The sequence below is a fragment of the Dipodomys ordii genome, unplaced genomic scaffold (assembly GCF_000151885.1).
Source record: "Dipodomys ordii isolate 6190 unplaced genomic scaffold, Dord_2.0 Scaffold37, whole genome shotgun sequence".
Classification (NCBI taxonomy): domain Eukaryota; kingdom Metazoa; phylum Chordata; class Mammalia; order Rodentia; family Heteromyidae; genus Dipodomys; species Dipodomys ordii.
The window spans coordinates 7,835,764-7,857,014 of NW_012267253.1; the positions used below are offsets into that span (position 1 = coordinate 7,835,764).

Below are 21,251 nucleotides of genomic sequence, written 5' to 3' on the forward strand. Positions count from 1 at the left end.
CTGGGCCTGGGCGCTGTCCCTCAGCTCTTCAGCTCAAGGTTAGCACTCTACCACTTGAGCCACAGCGCCACTTCTGGCTTTTATCTTATGTGGTGCTGAGGAATTGAACCCAGGGCCTCGAGCATGCAAGGCAAGTGCTCTACCACTGAGCCACCTTCCCAGCCCCATAGTTAATTCTTGTATTGCTTACTGAACTTGATTAGAAAATCTTAAGAGTTTTTTCCTTAATTACTTTGCTAATCATTTCCAGTTTGTTTTTGTGCCAGTATGGAGTCTTAAACTCAGAGCCTAGGTATACTGTCCCTTAGCTTTTTTGTTCAAGGCTGGTGCTCTATCGTTTGAGCCATGCCTCTACTCCTGGGTTTTTGGTCACTAATTGGAGATAAGAGTCTCATGGACTTTTCTGCTTGAGCTGACTTCAGATGATGATCCCTCAAATCTCAACCTCCTGATTAACTACGATAATTACCAGTTATTCTAATTAAAATATTGATTCCAGATGTGGCTCAGGTAGTAGAGTATTAGCAAAGGACCAAAAGCATCAAGTACTAAGTTTGAGTCCCGGTTTTATACCAAAAAAGAAAGAAAAGAAATAACTAAGTCTGGCACTGGTAGCTCACACTTGTAATCCTAGCTACTCAGGAGGATCACAAATCAAAGCCAGCCCAGACAGAAAATTTCATGAGACTTTTTTTTTTTTTTTTGTCGTCTTGGGGCTTGAACTCTGGGCTTGGGCGCTGTCCCTGTGCTCTTCAGCTCAAGGCGAGTGCTCTACTGCTTGAGCCACAGCGCTACTTCCGGTTTTCTAGTGGTTTATTGGAGATAAGAGTCTCACGGACTTTCCTGCCTGGGCTGGCTTTGAACCGTGATCCTCAGATCTCAGCTTCCTGAGTAGCTAGGATAACAGGCGTGAGCCACCGGCATGCGACACTCATGAGACTCTTATCTCCATTTAACCACCCCAAAACCAGAAGTGGAGCTATGGCTCAAAGTGGTGGAATATTAGCATTGGCACAAAAGCTCAGCGACAGCGCCCAACGCTTAAGTTCAAGTCCCGTGACTGACAAAAGAGAAAAGAAAAGAAGTAAATGTAAATGTTTTAAGAGAGAAGACATTTGCCAATAATTTAAGTGCAGTTATAGCCAGTTTATTTTGAAGCTCTTTACTAGAAAGAGTTCTAGGACAAGCTTCTTTTTTAATGTGGGTGCCAGGGCTTGAACTCGGAGTCTCATGCTCTCTCCCTCAGCTTTTTCACTCACAGTTCATAGTGCTTTACCATTTGAAGTACATTGCCAACCCTCTTTTTTTTGGATCCGGTCCTGGGGCCTGAACTCTGGGCCTGGGTGCTGTCCCTCAGCTCTTCAGCTCCAAGTTAGCACTCTACCACTTGAGCCACAGAGCCACTTCCGGCTTTTTTTTTTCTTATGTGGTGCTGAGGAATAGAACCCAGGTCCTCATGCATGCAAGGCAAGTGCTCTACCACTGAGCCACCTTCCCAGCCCCCCAACCATCTTTTTTGTTGGTTATTTTGGGGATAGAATCTAGAAGACTTTCTGCCTGGGCTGGCTGTGAACTTCAGTCCTCAGATTCAGTCTCTTGAATAGCTACTGGTACAAGCATGAACCACCTGTGGCCCACTGGGAATGGCTTCTTGAGTTGGAAAGTCGAGGCCTCTTAACATAGTTGAAGACTTCCAATGGTGAACACCGGAAGGGATTATATGTATGCATGTCTAAAGGGTCCAGAGGTTACAAACAATAGAAACAAAATGATATGGTCAACATGAATTGCTGCTAGTCTGTCTATCTGATCATTAAGGCCAGCTACTTCCTATGCAATACTACATTTTAATGTCCAACCCGTAATCTTGCAAAACTTTTTGTTTAATGTCCTACAGGTCAGTAAATGAGCCCATCATCTATGCTTCAGTAGCATAAGCAACTGTTTCTTAAATATAAATGTAAATTTGTCACTAATCTGTTCCAACCATTCAAAGGGTTTCTAATTCTTTGGGATTAAAATCTAATTGTCTCAGCCTCCTTTCTCTCCTAGTACTTATTGCCAGTGTTTGTTAGATTTTTCTAACCCTGATCCACACTAAGAAATGCATTTTATTGTGACTTGGTCTGCATCCAAGGCATATGTAGACACATTATATATATATATATATACATATGTGTGTGTGTATATATATATACACATATATATAATACATAATGATATATATATATGTATATATATGTGTGTATATATCATATATATATATATAATACATATATATATGATATATATGAGAGTTGAAATATCCTGTAGTAAGTTGTATAAAACCACAGACTTTCCTGCCTAAGCTTTGAAAGGTGGTGCTCAGTGTCCTGAGTAGTTAGGATTATAGGTGTAAGCCACCAGTAACCCATGCTTTCAGTATCTCCCCCCCCCCTTTTTTTTTTTGGTCGGTCATGGGGCTTGAACTCTGGGCCTGGGCACTGTCCCTCAACTCTTCAGCTTAAGGCGAGCGCTCTATCACTTGAGCTACAGCGTCACTTCCGGTTTTCTGGTGGTTTATTGGAGATAGGAGTCTCACGGTCTCTCTTGCCTGGGCTGGCTTTGAACCGAGATCCTCAGATCTCAGCCTCCTGAGTAGTTAGGATTATAGGCGTGAGCTACCAGCACCCAGCTTTCCCCCCCTTTTTTTGTAAACCACTTTATTGTTGTTTTAGAGGTGATATACAGTGGGGTTGCCTTCACATACGTCAGATAATAAGTACATTTCCCTTCTTTTGCATAGTATCATTCTCTCCCATTTCCTCCCTCCCATCTCCACCTATGAGGTGCATAGTTTACTTTCACCAATGTCCAGTGCAGCCAGTGGGCTCTGCTGCATTTTTCCACCTATTTTCCCGATTCTGTGTCCTCCCCACCTTACCTCAGATGTCCATGTGTATACACCGAATATGAGGTGAAGAATGCAGACATCAGAAAACATAAAAACAAATTAAGTAAAGGTCTTTTGTTTCCTTATCTTTGGCATTCATCTCAGTATGTATATTTATATGCATATAAAGAAGTGCTTGAGTATTACAACTTAGTGACCCTTTTGGTCTCACTGTATGGGAGTGTCTAGAATCCTGTATAATTTGTCATGTCCCATTGCATTTTAAATCTAACTTCTGTGTATCAGGGAGAACATGTGCCATTTGTCTCTGATCTTGGCTTATCTCACTTAACATGATTTATTCTAGTTCCATCCATTTTCCTATGAATGACAGTATTTTATCCTTTCTAACATCTGTATAAAATTCTATTAAATATAGGTACCACACTTTTTGGATCCATTCATCTATTGTGGGGCATCTGGGTTGTTTCCATATCTTGGCTATTGTGAATAGTGTGGCATTGACCACAGATGTGCAGGTGTCCTTGTTACACCCTTGTTTATAATGCTCAGGATAGATGCCTACGAGTGGTATGGCTGAGTTGTAAAGAAGGTCTGTGTTTAGTTTATTGAGGAACCTCTAGACAACTTTCCAGAGTAGTTGTACTAGTTTACATTTCCCCCAGCATTGCAGTAGGGTTCCTTTTTCTTTACATCCCTGCCAGCATTTGTTCTTCTCAGAATTTAGAATATGGGCCAATCTAACTGGGGTAAGATGTTATCTCACGGTTTTGATTTGCATTTCCATTGTGTCCAGAGATGATGAACATTTCCTCATGTGATTCTTTGCTATTTTCTCTTGCTCTGAGAAGGCTTCCTTAAGCTCCCTTGCCCATTTAGTGATTGGTTAATTAGATTTTCAGTAGCTTCTTTTGAGAGACAGAAATTACCACCTAATGTAGGAGGGGATACGATGGGAAACTACTTAGTTAATAGTGAATGTTGTACTAAGAGTTCAAGATGCTTTGTCTTGTCTTGTTTTTTAGCAATATTGAAAACTTGCAGTGTTTCTTATTTTTATTTTAGTCTCTACTGATAAGTTCAGAAAAAATGATATCATATATTGCTAATATCATACCAAACAATTGGTATTCAGTGATTGTTGTGGAAGATAGAGAAAGATGGTAATGTTCAGAGGCCCTGGGTGTAACCCTTGGCGGGAGGGCGGGGGGCGGGGGGGGGGAAGGAGAGAATAAGAAAGAGAAATAGTAATTAGAAGAAGTTCAACAAATATTTGGAGTGCTAACCATGCTACAGACACTGCTAGCTTTAGACTCCTACCTTTAGAGTAAGGGAAACAACATTAAATACACAAAAAATACGATTTTGTTTGTTTTTTTTGTTTTGAAGTTTTCAAACCCAGGTCCTTGTGTATACTAAGCAAGTGATGAACTCCACTACATCTATACCCTAAATAAAATTTTTATAGTGTTGTGAAAAAGAAAATCCCAAAGTGGTATATAAGAAAACATGACAATGGCTGGGAAGGTGGCTCAGTGGTAGAGCGCTTGCCTTGCAAGCCTGAGGCCCTGGGTTCGATTCCTCAGCACCACATAAGCAAAAAGAAAAAAGCCGGAAGTGGCGCTGTGGCTCCAGTGGTAGAGCGCTAGCCTTGAGCTGAAGAGCTGAGGGACAGTGCCCAGGCCCAGAGTTCAGGCCCCACGACCGGACCCCCCCCCCAAAAAAAAAAAAAAAAAAAAAAAAAAATGATGCATTAGGATTGGAGATATGGCTCAGTTAATAGAGCACCAGCCAATGAGCAAAGTGTCAGGCCCTGCAACAAAAAAATTAAAAATTAGAAAAATAGAAAAGAAAATATGACACATCTTGATAGTGTCAGTATTTCTCTAAATTTATGAATAAGTAGCATAAACATAGGTAAGTTGTAGAAAATAAGTTGCAGAACTATAGATGATATACATACCACTCTTAAGATTTAGATATAGCATTGGGGCTTGAATTCAAGGCCTTGTTTTCTTCCTTTGCTTTTTTGCTCAGGGGTAGTACTCGTATCACTTGAGCAACACCTCTACTTAGGGCTTTTTGCTGGTTAATTGGATGTTAATAGTCACTTGGATTTGTCTGTCTTGGCTGGGTTGGAACTGCTATGCTAGGGTTACAGGCTTGAGCTATCAATGGCTGGCTTCTCTCCTCTTTCTCTTTTATTACTACATGCTAATTGTGTAAAGGAGTTTAATTGTGATATTTGCATATCAACCAATTAATCCCCTCAATTGTTCTTTTTCTTCTCCCCCATCCTCCCCTTAAACATTTCATAGTGGGTTTTCAGTCAACTCTTCCCATCCTTGGAGTCTGAGACCCTTCCGTCTTCCTCCTTCTTTAAGGTGTAGGTCCTTGAGGGTGTTTACTTCTAGAAGTGAAATTCATTAAAATTGCAAGTCTGTACTTTTTTTTTTTTGGTACTGAGGTTTGAACTTAGTGTTTTAGGTTTACTTAGGTATACACTCTACTACTTGAGCCATTCCTCTAGTCCTTTTAGCTCTCATTATTTTTGAGATAGGTTCTGGCTTTTTGCCCTGTACAACCTGGACCACAATCCTCTTATTTATATTTCCCTCTATAACTGGAATGACAGGCATAAGCCACTGTGCTTTGCTTACTCCTTTCTTTTTTCCTTTAACATTGACAAATGTTTTTGTACTCATCTCTTTATTTTTTGTGAGAAAATCCCACAACCCACAAAATTCTTAAAATTCAGGGTCTGGGCATTATCCTTGAACATTTTTGTTCTAGGCTAGTACTCTACCACTTTAAGCCACTGCACTATACCAATTATCTGGTGGTTAATTGTAGATAAGAGTCTCTTGGACTTTCCTGCCTAAACTTTCTTTGAACTGTGATCCTCAGATCTCAGCCTCCTGAGTAGCTAGGATTACAGGCGTGAGCCACTGGCACCTGGCTCATTATATATCTTAAAATTTTGAAGAATACAGTGGTCATTAAGCTAATCTGAGGTCTTCATTGTTAAGGCTTATTCTTTGTGCAAGAGCTTACCCTTAGATCATATGAAAACAGTGAGCTGAGGGAAAAAACATTTATGAAACAACACAGCTATGATTTACTGCCATCCAACTTATTTATCAATAGCACATAAGCTAATTGGGAATAAGGAACTAGTCATTGTAGCACAACAAACATTATGTAGACAAAGTGTTGTTTATATTCTATCTAAATGTTTCACACATATGTACTATTTTCTCAAAATGTGTAAATGTTGTTGTGATTAATAATAAAAGATGAGTTAAAAAAAATTTTTTTGGCTTTATGCCAGTGGCTCACGCCTGTAATCCTAGCTACTCAGGAGGCTGAGGTCTGAGGATTACAGTTCAAAGCTAGCCTGAGCAAGAGAGTGTGTGAGACTCTATCTCCAGTTAACCACCAAAAAACCGCAAATGGCACTGTGCTCAAAAGTGGTAGATCACTTGAGTGAAAAAGCTCAGGGACAATGCCCAGGCCCTGAAGTTCAAGCCCCACAACCAACAACAAAGTAAAACAATTTTTTTTTGCTGATTTCATGTTAGATTTATCAGTCAAGAACTAAAATGTCTGGAAGTTTGGGAACTTTTACTTGGAAGTAAAAATGTAGTATGCTAGAGATTACTTATAGAATATTAATAATTGTAGGAGATAAGAAAAAGTATGTTATTCTAGCAGTAATGCATGGAAAAACAACTAACGTTGATCTTCTGCTAAGTGTAGAAGCACTGTGTTAAGTGTTGTATGTAGTTTTCTCACATACTCATCTTTTGTTAGTTATTTTTTGGTTGTACAGACAAAGAATAGGGGGCTCAGGGCAACATGTTCCAGATCACAAAGTCAATCTGAGACTGGCAGGTCTCTCTACTTTTTTTTTTTTTTTTTGTCCAGTCGTGGGGCCTGAACCCTGGGCCTGGGCGCTGTCCCTCAGCTCTTCAGCTCAAGGCTAGCACTCTACCAGTGGAGCCACAGCGCCACTTCCGGCTTTTTTTCTTTTTGCTTATGTGGTGCTGAGGAATTGAACCCAGGGCCTCAGGCATGCAAGGCAAGCGCTCTACCACTGAGCCAACTTCCCAGCCCTGGTCTCTCTACTTTTGCATTACTTTGTTGATTCCCACATGGTTCCTCATATAACTCCCTAGCAGGTACTCCTTTTTTTTTTTTTTTTTCCCCTTTTGGTTGGTTGTGGGGCCTGAACTCTGGGCCTAGGCACTGTCCCTCAGCTCTTCAGTTCAAAGTGAGTGCTCTACCACTTGAGCCATAGCACCACTTCCGGCTTTTTCTGCTTATGTGGTGCTGAGGAATCTAACCCAGGGCCTCATGTATGCAAGGCAAGCATTCTACCACTAAGCTACCTTTCCAGCCCCCAGCAGGTACTCTTAAATAGAATTAAGCAAAGTTCCAGTGTTTAAATACTTGACTTGATTTAATCTATTCATTGGAACACTGTGTTATTGATGGGAGCTAGAAATGTTATAAGTCTTGTTTTAGTGGATTTTACTTGGGGTTATTAGATCTACAAGAAATTAAATTATTTGTAATTAATGTCATGTGTCTGCATCTTTAGTACTCTTTATGAAGGAGATGACAGACATGTAGGGGAGGCAGTGTTTTATTAGTGGGAAGCTTTGAGTGCTATCACAGCCCTCTGTCTATAAATTAAATTTATTACTGATTTAGAATTAAATTGTAACTTTGGAGACCTGCCACACAGTGTTTTCCTTTTTGTTTAAATGTTGTTCATTATCTCAGATTTTCATGATCTGTCATCTTGTACTTTCATGAGTGAGACTTAATTTATTTTTCTTTATTTGTTTTAGGAAGACACCAGGTGTTGTTGTTGGCAGTTTTTGTGACTCCATTTATTGAGCTTCGTTCTGATTTCTCCAAATTTCAGGAAATGATAGAGACAACTTTAGATATGGACCAGGTATGAAAACGCATTAAATTTAGGCAGCAGAATATTTTTGAAAACTAAAAGGACAACAAGCATAAAGTCACATTAGAAAAAATTCAAATTTCTCTTTTTTAGTATCAGATTTGGTACTTTTGTGTAGTATCATTCTAGACAGTGGATGTAAAATTAAGTGACAGAAAATGAAGAAATAGGTTAGATGAATGGTGTTGGTGATCAAACAAGGGCCTTTGAACATGGCAGGCAAGTTTACTGCCACTGGGTTATATATAACCTCAGCCCTAGGGTTTAAAAAAATAATAATTTGTTTCAGTGAGTGAAAATAAGATGAACAGAAGAAATGATTGAGTGTAAATGGCTTTGTTAAAGGAAACTTCTGTTTGTTTTTTGAGACTCAGCTCTGCTAGTGTAGCCCAGGCTGGCCTTAACTCTTAAAAAAAATTTTTTTTTTTTTTTTTGCCTGTTATGAGTCTTGAACTCAAGGCCTGCGCACTGTCTCTGGGCTTCTTTGACTCAAGGCTAGTGCTCTACCACTTGAGCCACAGTGCCACTTCAGGCTTTTTTCTGTTTATGTGCTACTGAGGAATTGAAGAGGGGCTTTAGGCATGCTAGGCAGGCACTCTACCACTGAGCCACATTTCCAGCCCTGGCCTTAACTCTTGAATCCTACTGCTTCAGCTTCTGGAGTGCTGAGATTATAAGTCTGTATCACCAATCTTTAAAACTTACCAATAAATGATAAACAATTGCATTTTATTCTTCAGTATTAATAAGGAAAATTAATCATTGAAAAAGGAAAGTTACAGGTAAGTATGGGGTTTTTGTTTGTTTTGTTTTTTGCACAAGGACTGGTGCTTGAATTCACGTCCTCTTGCTCTTGCTTAGTCTTTTCACACAAGATTGGGACTCTACCATTGAAACATACTTCTACTTCCCACTTTTTTTTCTAGTCCTGGAGCTTGAACTCAGGGTTTGATCTTGTAGGTTTCAAAGTTTAGCTCAAACTCCAGTATCATCATCAGATTTGCACTGATAACACATAGCCAAATTTGTTTATTGCCTGGCCATCTAGGCACTTCACTTTGAAAATTTATTGCTTTTTGTAAATAAAGAATGTAATTGACCTCAAAGTGAGGATGTAATTTTTGTTGTTGTTGGTATAGGGTTTGAACCTCAGGGCCAGGGTGCTGTCCCTGATTTTTTGCACTCAAGGTTAGTGCTCTATGACTTTGAGCCATGGTACCACTTCTAGTTTTCTGGTGGTTAATTGGAGGTAAGTCTCACAGACTTTCCTGCCCAGGCTGGCTTTGATCTACAATCCTCAGATCTTAACCTCTTAAGTAACTATGATTATAAAATGTGAGCCACTGGTGACCAGCAGAATAAATTATTTCTTTCCATCGATTCTTAGCTTTTCTGAAATCTTGTACAAGTCTGTGACATGTCACTGGAGAATATTGGGCCAAAAATGAAGACTGTTGAGTGAATATTAAAATTTGTAGCCTCTTTACAGTGTGTGATTTGCACACCCTAGATCCCCAGGTCCAAAAGAATTAAAAATGCATATATACATCCTATGTCAAGTATAGATCTTCTATTGAAGTCACTTCCTAGCTATTTTAATTTTTTTCAGTGTGAGATAAGTCCAGTGCTTCGCATATTCCTGCTGCCATATCACTGAACTATAACTGTCCCCGTGTTCCCTCCTCCTCTCAGCCCCCTATCTTTTTTTTTTTTTCATGCTGGACCCAGGGATTAAACTCAGGACCTAGGCTCTACTACTTGAGCCACAGCTCTATGTATTACCCAGTACTATGACAAAAACTAAGAACAGAAGGGTGGTCAAATCTTGAATAATTTGTTATACCTGCCCCTCTTTTAAGTGATATCCTTATTTTTTTATCTTTAGAGAAGATTTATGACAACTTAGTTTTTTCAAGAGCTAGATATGGTAATTCAGGAAAAGAAAGTCTTTTCAGAGTGTATAGCTCAAAATAATTTTTATGCCATTGTGGTATATTCTGGACCCCTTAAATGTTGATACTGGGCCAGTAATATGTAAACTGTGGATATCTTTCCCTTTTTTTCCCCTCTGAGGAAATAAGACTTTCATGTTAAACTTTAATCAGTTAGAACTCTTTATTTTTCAGAACCCAAAACTTAGTAATATAATTAATAATCCAGAGATATGACAGGCTTTATTTTAGTTTTCTTGATCAGAGTTGCTCAGTGATGTATGCAAAGGACCTAATTCTTGGTTTCTTCCATTTTAAAAAATAATTTTAATTTCCACCAAGATCAGTTTTCTTTTGGCCCATTAGTAATTGAGGCCACATTCCAAGTAAAAGTCATTTGCCATTTGCCATGATGGGACCAGAGTAGTGATGTGGCCAGGGATTTGGTCCAAGGTAACCAAGCTTTAGAGTCAGGTTCCCTCTAGGAGATAACCTGTATGAGTACTATGGGGAAGAGAGGTGGGAACAGCTTTTCTGTAGAGAACCACTCTTTTGGGAGCTAGAAATTGGGAGGATCACAGTTATTTAATCAATCCTGAGCTCCATGTAATTCCTCCCACCAAAAAAAGGTGGCAGCTTTCCCATCTCAACAAATAGGATCTGATGACATTGCTCTCTGTGAAGCCTGCATCCTAGGTAGGAGAACTTTAGTTTTTTTTGCTTGTCCTAGGCAAAAACTCAGAACCCGAAAAAATAACTAAAGCAAAAAAAGGATGGAGGTAAGGCTAAAGTGGTAGAGCTGCTAAGTATGTGAATTAAAACCATAGTACTGCTGTTCCCCCTCAAAAAACAAAAGCAAAAAACTTCTAGATTATCTAGGCAATTAGTATTCAATATGTTCTTTATTCTCAGTCAAAAGCCTTTAAACTTACCTCAGGTTATAAGATGAATTCAACCCATCATTGTCAAAGTAATTGTAATGAATTTAGATATTGAAATTATTTGCTTCAAAACCACTTTGAAGTAATCTCCAAGGAATATCAGTCGTTTCATGTGTTATTTCTGAAAGTCTCAACATTTTCCAGCTCTGTAATTAAGAGTTTGTAGGATGAGAGTTCAGTCATTTACTTATGGTTTGGCTCCTTTCCCTATCCCTTTAGACTTATTTTTGTTTATAATGCTTAAGGTATTTTTCTGCTTTCCATAAATCTATTAAAATTTTTATTTTATTTTCTTGGGTGCCAGTCTTGGGGCTAGAACTCAGGGTTTAGAAGCAGTCCCTGAGTTTTTGTGTTCAAGGCTAATGCTCTTGTGCCTCAGCGCTACTTCTAGCTTTTTTGGTAACTAATTGGAGGTTAAGAGTTAGTTTCACAGGGGGCTGGGAAGGTGGCTCAGTGGTAGAGCGCTTGCCTTGCATGCATGAGGCCCTGGATTCGATTCCTCAGCACCACATAAGTAAAAAGAAAAAAGCCGGAAGTGGCGCTGTGGCTCAAGTGGTAGAGTGCTGGCCTTGAACTGAAGAGCTGAGGGACAGCGCCCAGGCCCAGAGTTCTGGCCCCACGATCGGATCCCCCCCAAAAAATAAAGATTCTCACAGTCCTCAGATCTCAGCCTCCTGAGTAGCTAGGATTACAGGCATGAGCCATCAGTTTATGGCTTAAAATTTTTATATTTTTTCAATAAATGATCAAAACCACTTCAAGAAAAGGTTGAAAGAAGATTCGTGATTTTTACCCAAAAAAAGTAAATAATTTCCTTCAGATTGGGTGGGTCAGTGAAATTGAGTAAATTAAAAAAATCTATATTGCATTTATGACATCTTATATTTGAATATCACAGGTAATGTTATTTTCTTTTTAAAAAAGTGTTTTTTGGGTTGTTTTTGTTGTTGTTGGTCATGGGGCTTGCACTCTGGGCCTGAGCACTGTCCTTGAGCTTTTCAGCTCAAGGCAAGCACTCTACCACTTGAGCTACAGCGCCACTTCCTTTAAAAAGTTTTTGATCCCTATACTGGGGCTTGAACTCAGGGTATGGGTGCTGTCCCTGAGCCTTTTTTTTGTTGTTGTTGTTGGTTGTGGGGCTGGAACTTTGGGCCTGGGCATTGTCTCTGAGCCACAGCACTACTTCAGGTTTTCTAGTCGGTAATTGGAGATAAGAGTCTCATAGACTTTCCTGCCTGGGCTGGCTTTGAACCTTGATCCTCAGATCTTAGCCTCCTGAGTAGCTAGGATTACAGGCTTGAGCCACTGGCACCCAGCTCCCTGAGCCTTTTTGCTTAAGGATTGTGCTCTATCATTTGAGCTACAGCTCCACTTCTGGGTTTTTTAGTAGTTAATTGGAGATAAAAGTCTCACAGACTTCCCTGTCCAGGCTGGCTTTGAACTACAATCTTCAGAGATCTCAGCCTCTTAAGTAGCTAGGATTACAGGTGTGAGATACAAGTTCCTGACTTTTACTAGAATATTTAGTTCTATCCTTTTTGTAGGAATGTGCCTTTGTCAGACAGCTCCTCCTTGGTAGGATGTCAGTTAGTCAGGTTTCATGTGTTTGTTTGAAAATTGTGTCATATTATTTCTCCCTGTTGTTGAATGCTTTTTGTCTGCATGTACAATCTTAGGTTGACAGCTATTTCTTAGTCCCCATAATTTTTTTTGTCAGTCATGGGGCCTGAACTCTGGGCCACAGCCACAGCACCACTTCCAGCCTTTTCTGCTTATGTGGTACTGAGGAATCGAACCCATGGCCTCATACATGCAAGGCAAGCATTCTACCACTGAGCCACCTTCCCAGCCCTCCCATAAGATTATATTGAGTCCTGCTTTGACTAGCATTATTTGGATATTTAGAAGTCTTGGTTCCAAATAGTGATTTTTTAAAAATGTTTATATTTGGGTTTGTTGTGCTGCTTTTTTTTAAAAATTTTTTATTGTAAAGATACTATACAGAGGGTTACAGTTACATGAGTAAGGTAATGAGTACACTTCCTATTGAGCATTGTTACCCCCTCCATTGTTTTCCCCCTACCATCTTTCCCTCCCTACCTTCCCCGAGGTTCTTTTTTTTTTTAATTGTGATTAAGTGATTACATAATTTCCCAAATTTCACAGTATTGTGGGATAATGATGCTCATTTAAAGTCACAAGTTCATTCTAACTTTCCTGGAGCAAATTGTCTATCACAGTCTATAACATATAACGGTATACACATATACACCATACATGTGATCAGCAGCATGGGCATATTTAGTAGTGGTTCGACCAGATGAGTGGAAGTTCTTTGTTTCTTAAGTCCTGTTAGTTTTGTCGTATCACCTAACATTTTGGATTTAGCATCCACTTAACAGGAGACCATGTACCGTTTGTCTCTTTGCTCTTGGCTTACCTCGTTCAACATGATTCCTTCTAGCTCCATCCATTTCCCTGCAAATGCCATTATTTTGTCATTTCTAATGGCTGCATAATATTCCATTGTGTATAGATACCATAATTTTTGATCCATTCATCTGTGGTGGGGCATCTGGGTTGTTTCCATATCCTAGCTATTGTGAACAGTGCTGCAATAAACATGGAGGTGCACGTGTCCTTGTATATTGGTTCCTGTTGTTCAGGGTAGATCCTAGAAGTGGTATGACTGGGTCGTAAGGGAGGTCAATCTTTAGCTTTCTAAGGACCCTCCAGACTGCTTTCCAAAGTGGTTGTATAATTGTTGTGCTTTCTTAATAACTGAATTTATGTTCTTGGATCAGTTTTGGGGCATTCTTAATCGTATCTGTTTGAATGTTGTGTTCCTTCTTCATTTCTGAAACCATGGGTTGGACATAAGTGACACTTCTCCTGGCATGTGTCTTGGTGCTGCTCTCTTTGTGATTAGCTCAGATGTTCTAACTCACTGGGTATCTGCAGTTCTAATTATGTGTTCAACCTACTAAACCAAGTTTTTTTACCCCAGCAATTACATGATAAAAGTTACATCACTTTTAACTTCCTAGTTTAACTGTTTATACTTCTTTGATATTCCATATATAAAATTTATTTGTTTACTTGTTGGTTTCTGGTGCTGGGGATAGAGTTCAGGGTCTTTGGCATAGCAAGTACATGTTAATAAACGCATTCTCTAGTCATTTTTTATGGGAATCTATCCTTTTTTTCGTTTGGTTGGTTTTTGGCAGTACTGGGCTTGAACTCACACAGCTTTCTGCTTGCTAGACAGGCACTGAACTGTCATCACTTACAGGTTTTCCCTCTAGAAGCAGGGATCCTCCACCTAGGGTTATAGTTCCGGGTCCTTAGCACAATAAGAACTTCAGAACAAATCACAATAGTAGGAAAACTTGCAGAGCTTTATTGAGTAAGCAAGAAAGCAAGCAGAAAAACAAGCGTGCCCAGCAGTGTATGGATACTTAACGGGTAACACATGCTCTTGCCAAAGGCATCTTGGCTATATATGATGAAAGGCAGGATTTGACTTAAAGTTATTCTGGGATAAGTGTTTTTCTTTGTTCTCAGGCATGGCACATTTAAACACTTTTGGTGCTACTCTGGGTTCAGAGTCTTAAGAATGATTTACTCAAGCCAGATCAAGGTTCAAATCCAGTCCAGGCAGGAAAGTCTGTGAGACTCTTTGCAATTTCCCACCAAAAAACTGGAAGTGGCACTGTGGCTCAAGTGGTACAGAGCTCGCCTTGAGCTGAAGAGCTGAGGGACAGCGCCTAGGCCCAGAGTTCAAGCCTCATGAGCAACCAAAAAAAAAAAAGAATGATTTGCTCATTAAACTTCGATCATTGCTATCTGAGTATTTCTTCAAAGAAAAGATGCATTCTGCCATGTTTTTCAAGACAAATGCCTACCCTTGAGATAAGAATTTTGTGCCAAGAGGAATCATTTTCCCAAGTATTTGCTTTTCCAGGATACATGTCTCATTTTGATGGCCTTTCTCAGTTTTCAGAGCACACTAATTATTTTAGGCCAGCAAGCAAGGTCAGATAGAGAAAGTTCCTTTTGTTCATTTCTTTTTTCTTGTATTCATATTGCAGCTTATGAAGAAGTATAAGAGTGAAAGCAGATAGTGCTTCTGTGTTTCTAATAGAATTACTCATTAAATACAGTGTTTATTTCTGACTTCCTGGCTGCTGTTCACCATGCCTCATTTTCACTACTCTCTCTTGCCTCACTACCACCCAAACCATATCTCCTTGTTTCTTTTTGTTATTGTTTTTTAAATTTTATTTCTCTCTTCTCTCTGTGGCTTGATTCCTTGTTTATGTGTTTACATTATGGGTTTTTGTTTACCTGGGTTCTGTGCAAATTATACCCTCCAGATAAAATTTTTTTTTGCATTTGTTAGACTACACACCCTCCAATGTAATTAGCCTAGGAGAATTTAAAATTTACTCTCTACTCTGTAGAGATTTCATTTTTTATCATGATAGGCTGGGGCATAGCAGCACCAGGCTGAGGCTAGAACAAGGCTCCTCTTGTTCCTCTACCACCCTCAGGGTATATTATCTTTATCTTCAGAGTGTAGGATGACCTTGTCTTCCTTCCAGCCAGTAGGGTGTGTGTGTGGAAGAGAACTGTACATGCTAGAAATGTATTCCATTAGAATAGAATTATTCTAGTTAGAATATTAGAATATTCTTGAGTACCCCTGAGAGTACTTAGCCTTGTGCTGGTATGCCCCAGGCTGTCATAAAAACTAAATCACTACTCTTATTTCAGGTAAATCTTGACCCTAATAAATCTGGAATAACTTCTAATTAGAATATTATCTAACTAGAATAATTCTATTATTCTGTTAGACACACCAAATTTCAAGGGAAGCTAGGAAATGTATTCTTTGTTCTTAGTTAATGTACCTTCCTTAAAAAAAAAAAAAAAAAAGGTTCTAGCCGGGCACCAGTGGCTCATGCCTGTAATCCTAGCTACTCAGGAGGCTGATATCTGAGGATCGCGGTTCAAAGCCAGCCTAGGCAGGAAAGTCCATGAGACTCTTATCTCCAATAAACCACTAGAAAACTGGAAGTGGCACTGTGGCTCAAGCGGTAGAGCGCTTGCCTTGAGCTGAAGAGCTGAGGTGAGGGACAGCACCCAGGCCCAGAGTTCAAGCCCCACGACTGACCAAAATAAAAAATCCAAGTCCCAATGGAGGCATTTCAGAACTATATCTGGAGTCCCACTCACCTCTGTAATCCTTCCTTGCAGGAATTAAAGAGTTTAGCACATCTCAGCATTGGTAGTAGGTATGCTTACAATCCCCTGGCCGCTGTGTCCAGAACCTAGCATACAAGCTAGGGCTGCCTGGAGCCCAGGAGCTCAGGTCTGGAGAGCCTATATTGTAGAGCCTTGGAGCTCTAATTCTACGATACATTCATTTGGAAAAATACTTGCAATTTGTGTGTGTGTGTTTGCGTGCGTGCGCATGTGTGTGTGCACGCCAGTCCTGGGGCTTAAACTCGGGACCTGCTCAAGGCTAGTGCTCTACCACTTGAGCCACAGCTTCATTTCTGGCTTTTTGGTGATTATCTGGAGATAGTCAATATTTGCTTTTTCCATATGTGTTTATTCTCTTTCTTTCTTTCTTTCTTTTTGTTGTTCATAGGGCTTGAACTCAGGGCCTGGGCGCTGTCCCTCAGCTCTTCAGCTCAAGGATAGCACTCAACCACTTGAGCTACAGCACCACTTCTGGCTTTTTCTGCTTATGTGGTGCTGAGGAATCGAACCTAGGGCCTCATGCATGCAAGGCAAGCACTCTACCACTGAGCCACCTTCCCAGTCTCTCTCTATATTTTTAACTATGTATTTTTTATTATAAAGATACTGTACAGAGGGGTTACAGTTACAGTAAGGAAATGAGCACATTTCCTATTGAGTATTGTTACTCCTTCCTTTGTTTTTCCCCTGGGCATATATTTTATTATCCCAGATGTTTGCTGAAGGATGCTCTTTTCTTTCAAAACAGTAGTGAGTATCGGAGGATAGAAAATACAAACAAATCCACTCAGTTTTCTTTTCTCTGAATTTAGGATTGGTGAGAATTCTTGAGGTTTTGTTGACTTACCATTGGGCTTTTGGAAGGTAAGGGTGAGCATAGGAACTTGGCCCTGCCTCAGTCTCGCCTTCCTTATGTTCACTGCAAGAGGACTTCTATAGCACAGTTTTTTTTTTTTTGTTGTTGTTGTTGTTTTTGGGGTTTTTTTTGGGACTGGTTGTGGGGCCTGAACTCTGGGCCTGGGCGCTGTCTCTCAGCTCTTCAGCTCAAAGCTAGCGCTCTACCACTTGAGCCACAGCACCAGTTCCGGCTTTTTTCTTTTTGCTTATGTGGTGTTGAGGAATCGAACCCAGGGCCTCAGGCATGCAAGGCAAGCGTTGTGCCACTGAGCCACCTTCCCAGCCCTATAGCACAGTTTTAACTCACCATTGTAGCATTTTTTTTCTCTGAAACTGTCTTAAGCCTTAGTCCTTGTTTTTAAATAATCTTTTTTGTGTTTAAATGACTACATAATCTATTTTATTGGTGAATAATTATGCAAGAATAGTGTTTTATTATTTTGAAATTCTGCAAACAAGTAACTTTAAGTCTCATTGCTTATTGCTCTCTCTTCCCCAATCCTGGACTGAAACTAGCAATCTTCCTACCTTAGCCTGTCATGTAGGGCGATTATAGGTGTATACATATAACTGTATCTGACAGCTTTTTCATTTTAAGGTATTATACTAACTTAATTTTTCATCAGACATGAATGAGTATACTAATTTCTTGGTAGCCTCACTAGTCTAGTAGTTGTGGTAGTTTTTTCTTTGTTTGCTTATTATGGTACTGGTGTTTGAACTCGGGAACTTAGTTATTTAGCAGGCACTCTACTACTTGTGAGCCAGCTTCTTCCACAACATGCAGCTTCCTCCCTGCTCCCCTAGCCTGGCTTCTTCCCCCATACCAGTACTCAGGCTTGAACCCATCGCTTCCTACTCTCTATCTTCCTTCCTTCCTGCCTTTCTTTCTTTTCTTTCTTTCTTTCTTTCTTTCCTTTCTTTCCTTCCTTTCTTTCTTTCCTTCCTTTCTTTCTTTCCTTCTTTCTTTTCTTTCTTTCCTTCCTTCTTTCTTTCTTTCCTTCTTTCCTTCTTTTCTTTCTTTCCTTCTTTCTTTCTTTCTTTCCTTCTTTCTTGTCATCGTGGGGCTTGAACTCTGGGCCTGGGTGCTGTCCCTCACCTCTTTAGCTCAAGGCAAGCGCTCTACCACTTGAGCTATAGTGCCACTTCTGGCTTTTTCTGTTTATGTGGTACTGAGGAATCAAACCCAGGGCCTCATGCTTGCAAGCCAAGCACTCTACCACTGAGCCACCTTCCCAGCCCCACTTCTGGCTTTTTTTGTTGATGTGGTACTGAGAAATCAAACCCAGGGCCTCTTGGATGCTAGGCAAGCACTCTACCACCAAGCCACCTTCCCAGCCCTCTATCTTATTTTCTATTGAAGGCTGGCCTTCTACCACTTGAGCCAATTCTCCAGTTCCAGCTTTTTTTTTTCCTGATTAATTGGGGATGAGTTTCTCTGAGGATTTGTGAACCCAGGCTGGCTAAATTCTTGGATCATAACCTCCTGAGTAGATAGGATTATAGGCATGAGCTATAGGCACCTGACTTCTTTTTCTTCAGAGTAAAAAAATAAAATAAAATTGTATGACTCACTCTCTACAGTACTGATAAAAAGTTAGTAGATACCTAGCTTGCCCACTTAATAACTGGCATTCCTTGTGTATGAACTAAGTGATTTCAGAAAATAAAATATCAACTACACATTTTCCTCTTCAAAAAATAAACATTCAAAATTTTCAATGTTAACATTTTATATAGTAATCTGTATTTTGTTGATTTAAATATTCCTTTTTTTACTTTCTACAATTTGATTTTAATTCCTTATTCCTCATTATGGTTCATTCTGGGTGTGTGAAGATGTGCTTTAAGTGGATAATAATTAAGAGCAATTTATCTCAACCTTTCCTGAATGTTTTTGTCATCTTGTTTTAGAAAACTGACTCATTCGTAACAAGCTTTTATGTATAATTATCTATTTAATAATTTTAATGCCTAGTACAGAAAGACTTCATTCTTTTTAAATATTCTTTTATACTTTTATTTGTTTAACTTTTAATCATTTTTGTTTCAAAAAAGCATTCCTATTTAGCACTCGTTAAGCATGAAAAGCTATTAACATTTAATTTAGTTTTCTGTTTTTACAGTTTTCCTGTTCACTTTGATTCTTTTATTGGGTTATCTTTGTAGCAGTCATAATCAGAACTTCTAAGTATTTTGTGTTGGTTTTTTGGGGGTTGGGGTCACTCATGGGCTTGAACTTGGGGCATGGGTACTGTCCCTGGGGTCTTTTTGCTCAAGGCTAGTGCTCTTTGAGCCACAGTGCCACTTCTGGCTTTCTGTTGGTTAATTGGAGATCAGAGTCTCAGACTTTCTTCCTGGGCTGGCTTTGAACCACGATCCTCAGATGTAAGCCTCGTGTGTAGCTAGGATTACAGGTATGAGCCACTTGTACCTGACTTATTATGCTTTCTTCTGAGTTGTAATGGTAAGAATTTAGAGGGGCTGGGAAGGTGGCTCAGTGGTAGAGTGCTTGCCTTGCATGCTTGAGGCCCTGGGTTCGATTCCTCAGCACCACATAAGCAAAAAGAAAAAAAGCCGGAAGTGGCGCTGTGGTTCAAGTAGTAGAGCGCTAGCTTTGAGCTGAAGAGCTGAGGGACAGCATCCAGGCCCAGAGTTCAGGCCCCACGACTGGACCCCCCCCCCAAAAAAAAAAGAATTTAGCAAAGCAAAGTACTTAGTATTATATAAATCATGAAATTTTGCTGAGCTCCCAGTTTGACTTAAAAAAAAAATCTGTAGGTTTTTAGAGCTTTATTTTCCCCTTCCCACTTTCATGTTAGAATTAACTTTTTGGTATTCCTAATGTTATGAACATTGAACATTGTTACTAATGTGTATGAAAAATAGGGTACATGTATATCATTAGAACTGTATCCATATGGATAAAATATTTGTACACCCAGAAGTTCAGCCTTCTAATTAGAACTTTTATATTGGATCATTCACTTTAAAACATGCATTTTAAATGAAATAGGTAGAAGATATTTGCTTTATAATTTTTATCTTCAGGCATTGTTTATATAATTAAGCTACTCTGCTCTTATAGGTTGAGAACCATGAATTTCTTGTAAAACCTTCATTTGATCCTAATCTGACTGAATTAAGAGACGTAATGAATGACTTAGAAAAGAAGATGCAGTCCACATTAATACGTGCAGCCAGAGATCTGGGTAAGAGTGGGTCACTGGAGTTTTGAATAATTCTTTTGTGTGCATAGTAGTCAAGTGGTACCAGAATTATCTTACTAAGTCTCTGTCCTAAAGATGACTCCATATACTTACCAAATAGAAAGTGAGTGGTCCTCAAAATAACAATGGCTGATTTGTTTCAGTCTTTCACTATGGAATTATTATGTTGCTTTGAACATTTTGAGACATTCTGCTATTCAGATTAGTCTTTTTGTTTGTTTGGTTTGTTTGTTTTTGTCAGTTATGGGGCTTAAACTCAGGCCTGGGTGCTATCTGTGAACTGTTTTGCTCAAGGCTAGCACTCTACTACTATGAGCCACAGCTCTACTTCAAGTTTTCTGGTGGTTAATTGGAGACAGGAGTTTCATGGACTTTTCTTTCCTGCTGGGGCTAGCTTTGAACTGCAATCCTCAGATCTCAGACTCCTGAGTAAGATTACAGACATGAACCACTAGCACCCAGTTAGTCTGTTTGTTTGTTTGTTTTTTAATTGCTGCATGGATCTCTTGCTGTTCTTTTCCACCCTGGTCAAATGAGGTCTGACTTTAGTTGTCTGAAACAACTTTCAGTTGCTGTGTTTTAGCAAATAAATTTGTAGGTAGTATTTTTTTCTCAGTGCCTAAGATTGCATTGATGAATGAATTATGATAGGCAATAATTAGAGAATTTCAAAAATCTTAGGGACATAAAATATAGCTGATCATTCATTTTTGCTTTAGGAAATTTTCTCCAGTTAGCGGAAAATGTATCCTAGTTTTCCTGGAGCTTTGTTATTGGCCTCTATGTAGAAATTGCATTTGGTCATTTAATTATATACTTTATATTATATTAACTCCAATTCTTTTTTTTTTTTTTTTTTTTCGGTTGTGGGGCTTGAACTCTGGGCTTGGGCGCTATCCGTCAGCTTTTCAGCTCAAGGTGAGCACTCTACCACTTGAGCCAAGCACCACTTCTGGTTTTCTAATCGTTTCTTGGAGATGAGTCTTACAGACTTTTCCTGCCCAGGCTGGCTTTGAACCGTGATCCTCAGATCTCAGCCTCCTGAGTAGCTAGGATTACAGGCTTGAGCCACTGGTGTCTGCCCAAGAAATGTCTCTGGTTAAGAAAAGAATCCTC

General features: G+C 39.5%; 1 protein-coding gene across 1 annotated transcript in view; it reads left to right on the top strand.

The window, feature by feature from the left end:
- Msh2 (mutS homolog 2) overlaps window positions 1-21,251 on the top strand; it is a 54,537-nt gene that overhangs the window by 12,769 nt on the left and 20,517 nt on the right. The window contains exons 6-7 of the mRNA XM_013017909.1: window positions 7,750-7,859; window positions 19,994-20,117. Of these exons, the coding sequence (XP_012873363.1) occupies window positions 7,750-7,859; window positions 19,994-20,117 (234 nt within the window). The remainder of the gene's footprint in view (window positions 1-7,749; window positions 7,860-19,993; window positions 20,118-21,251) is intronic.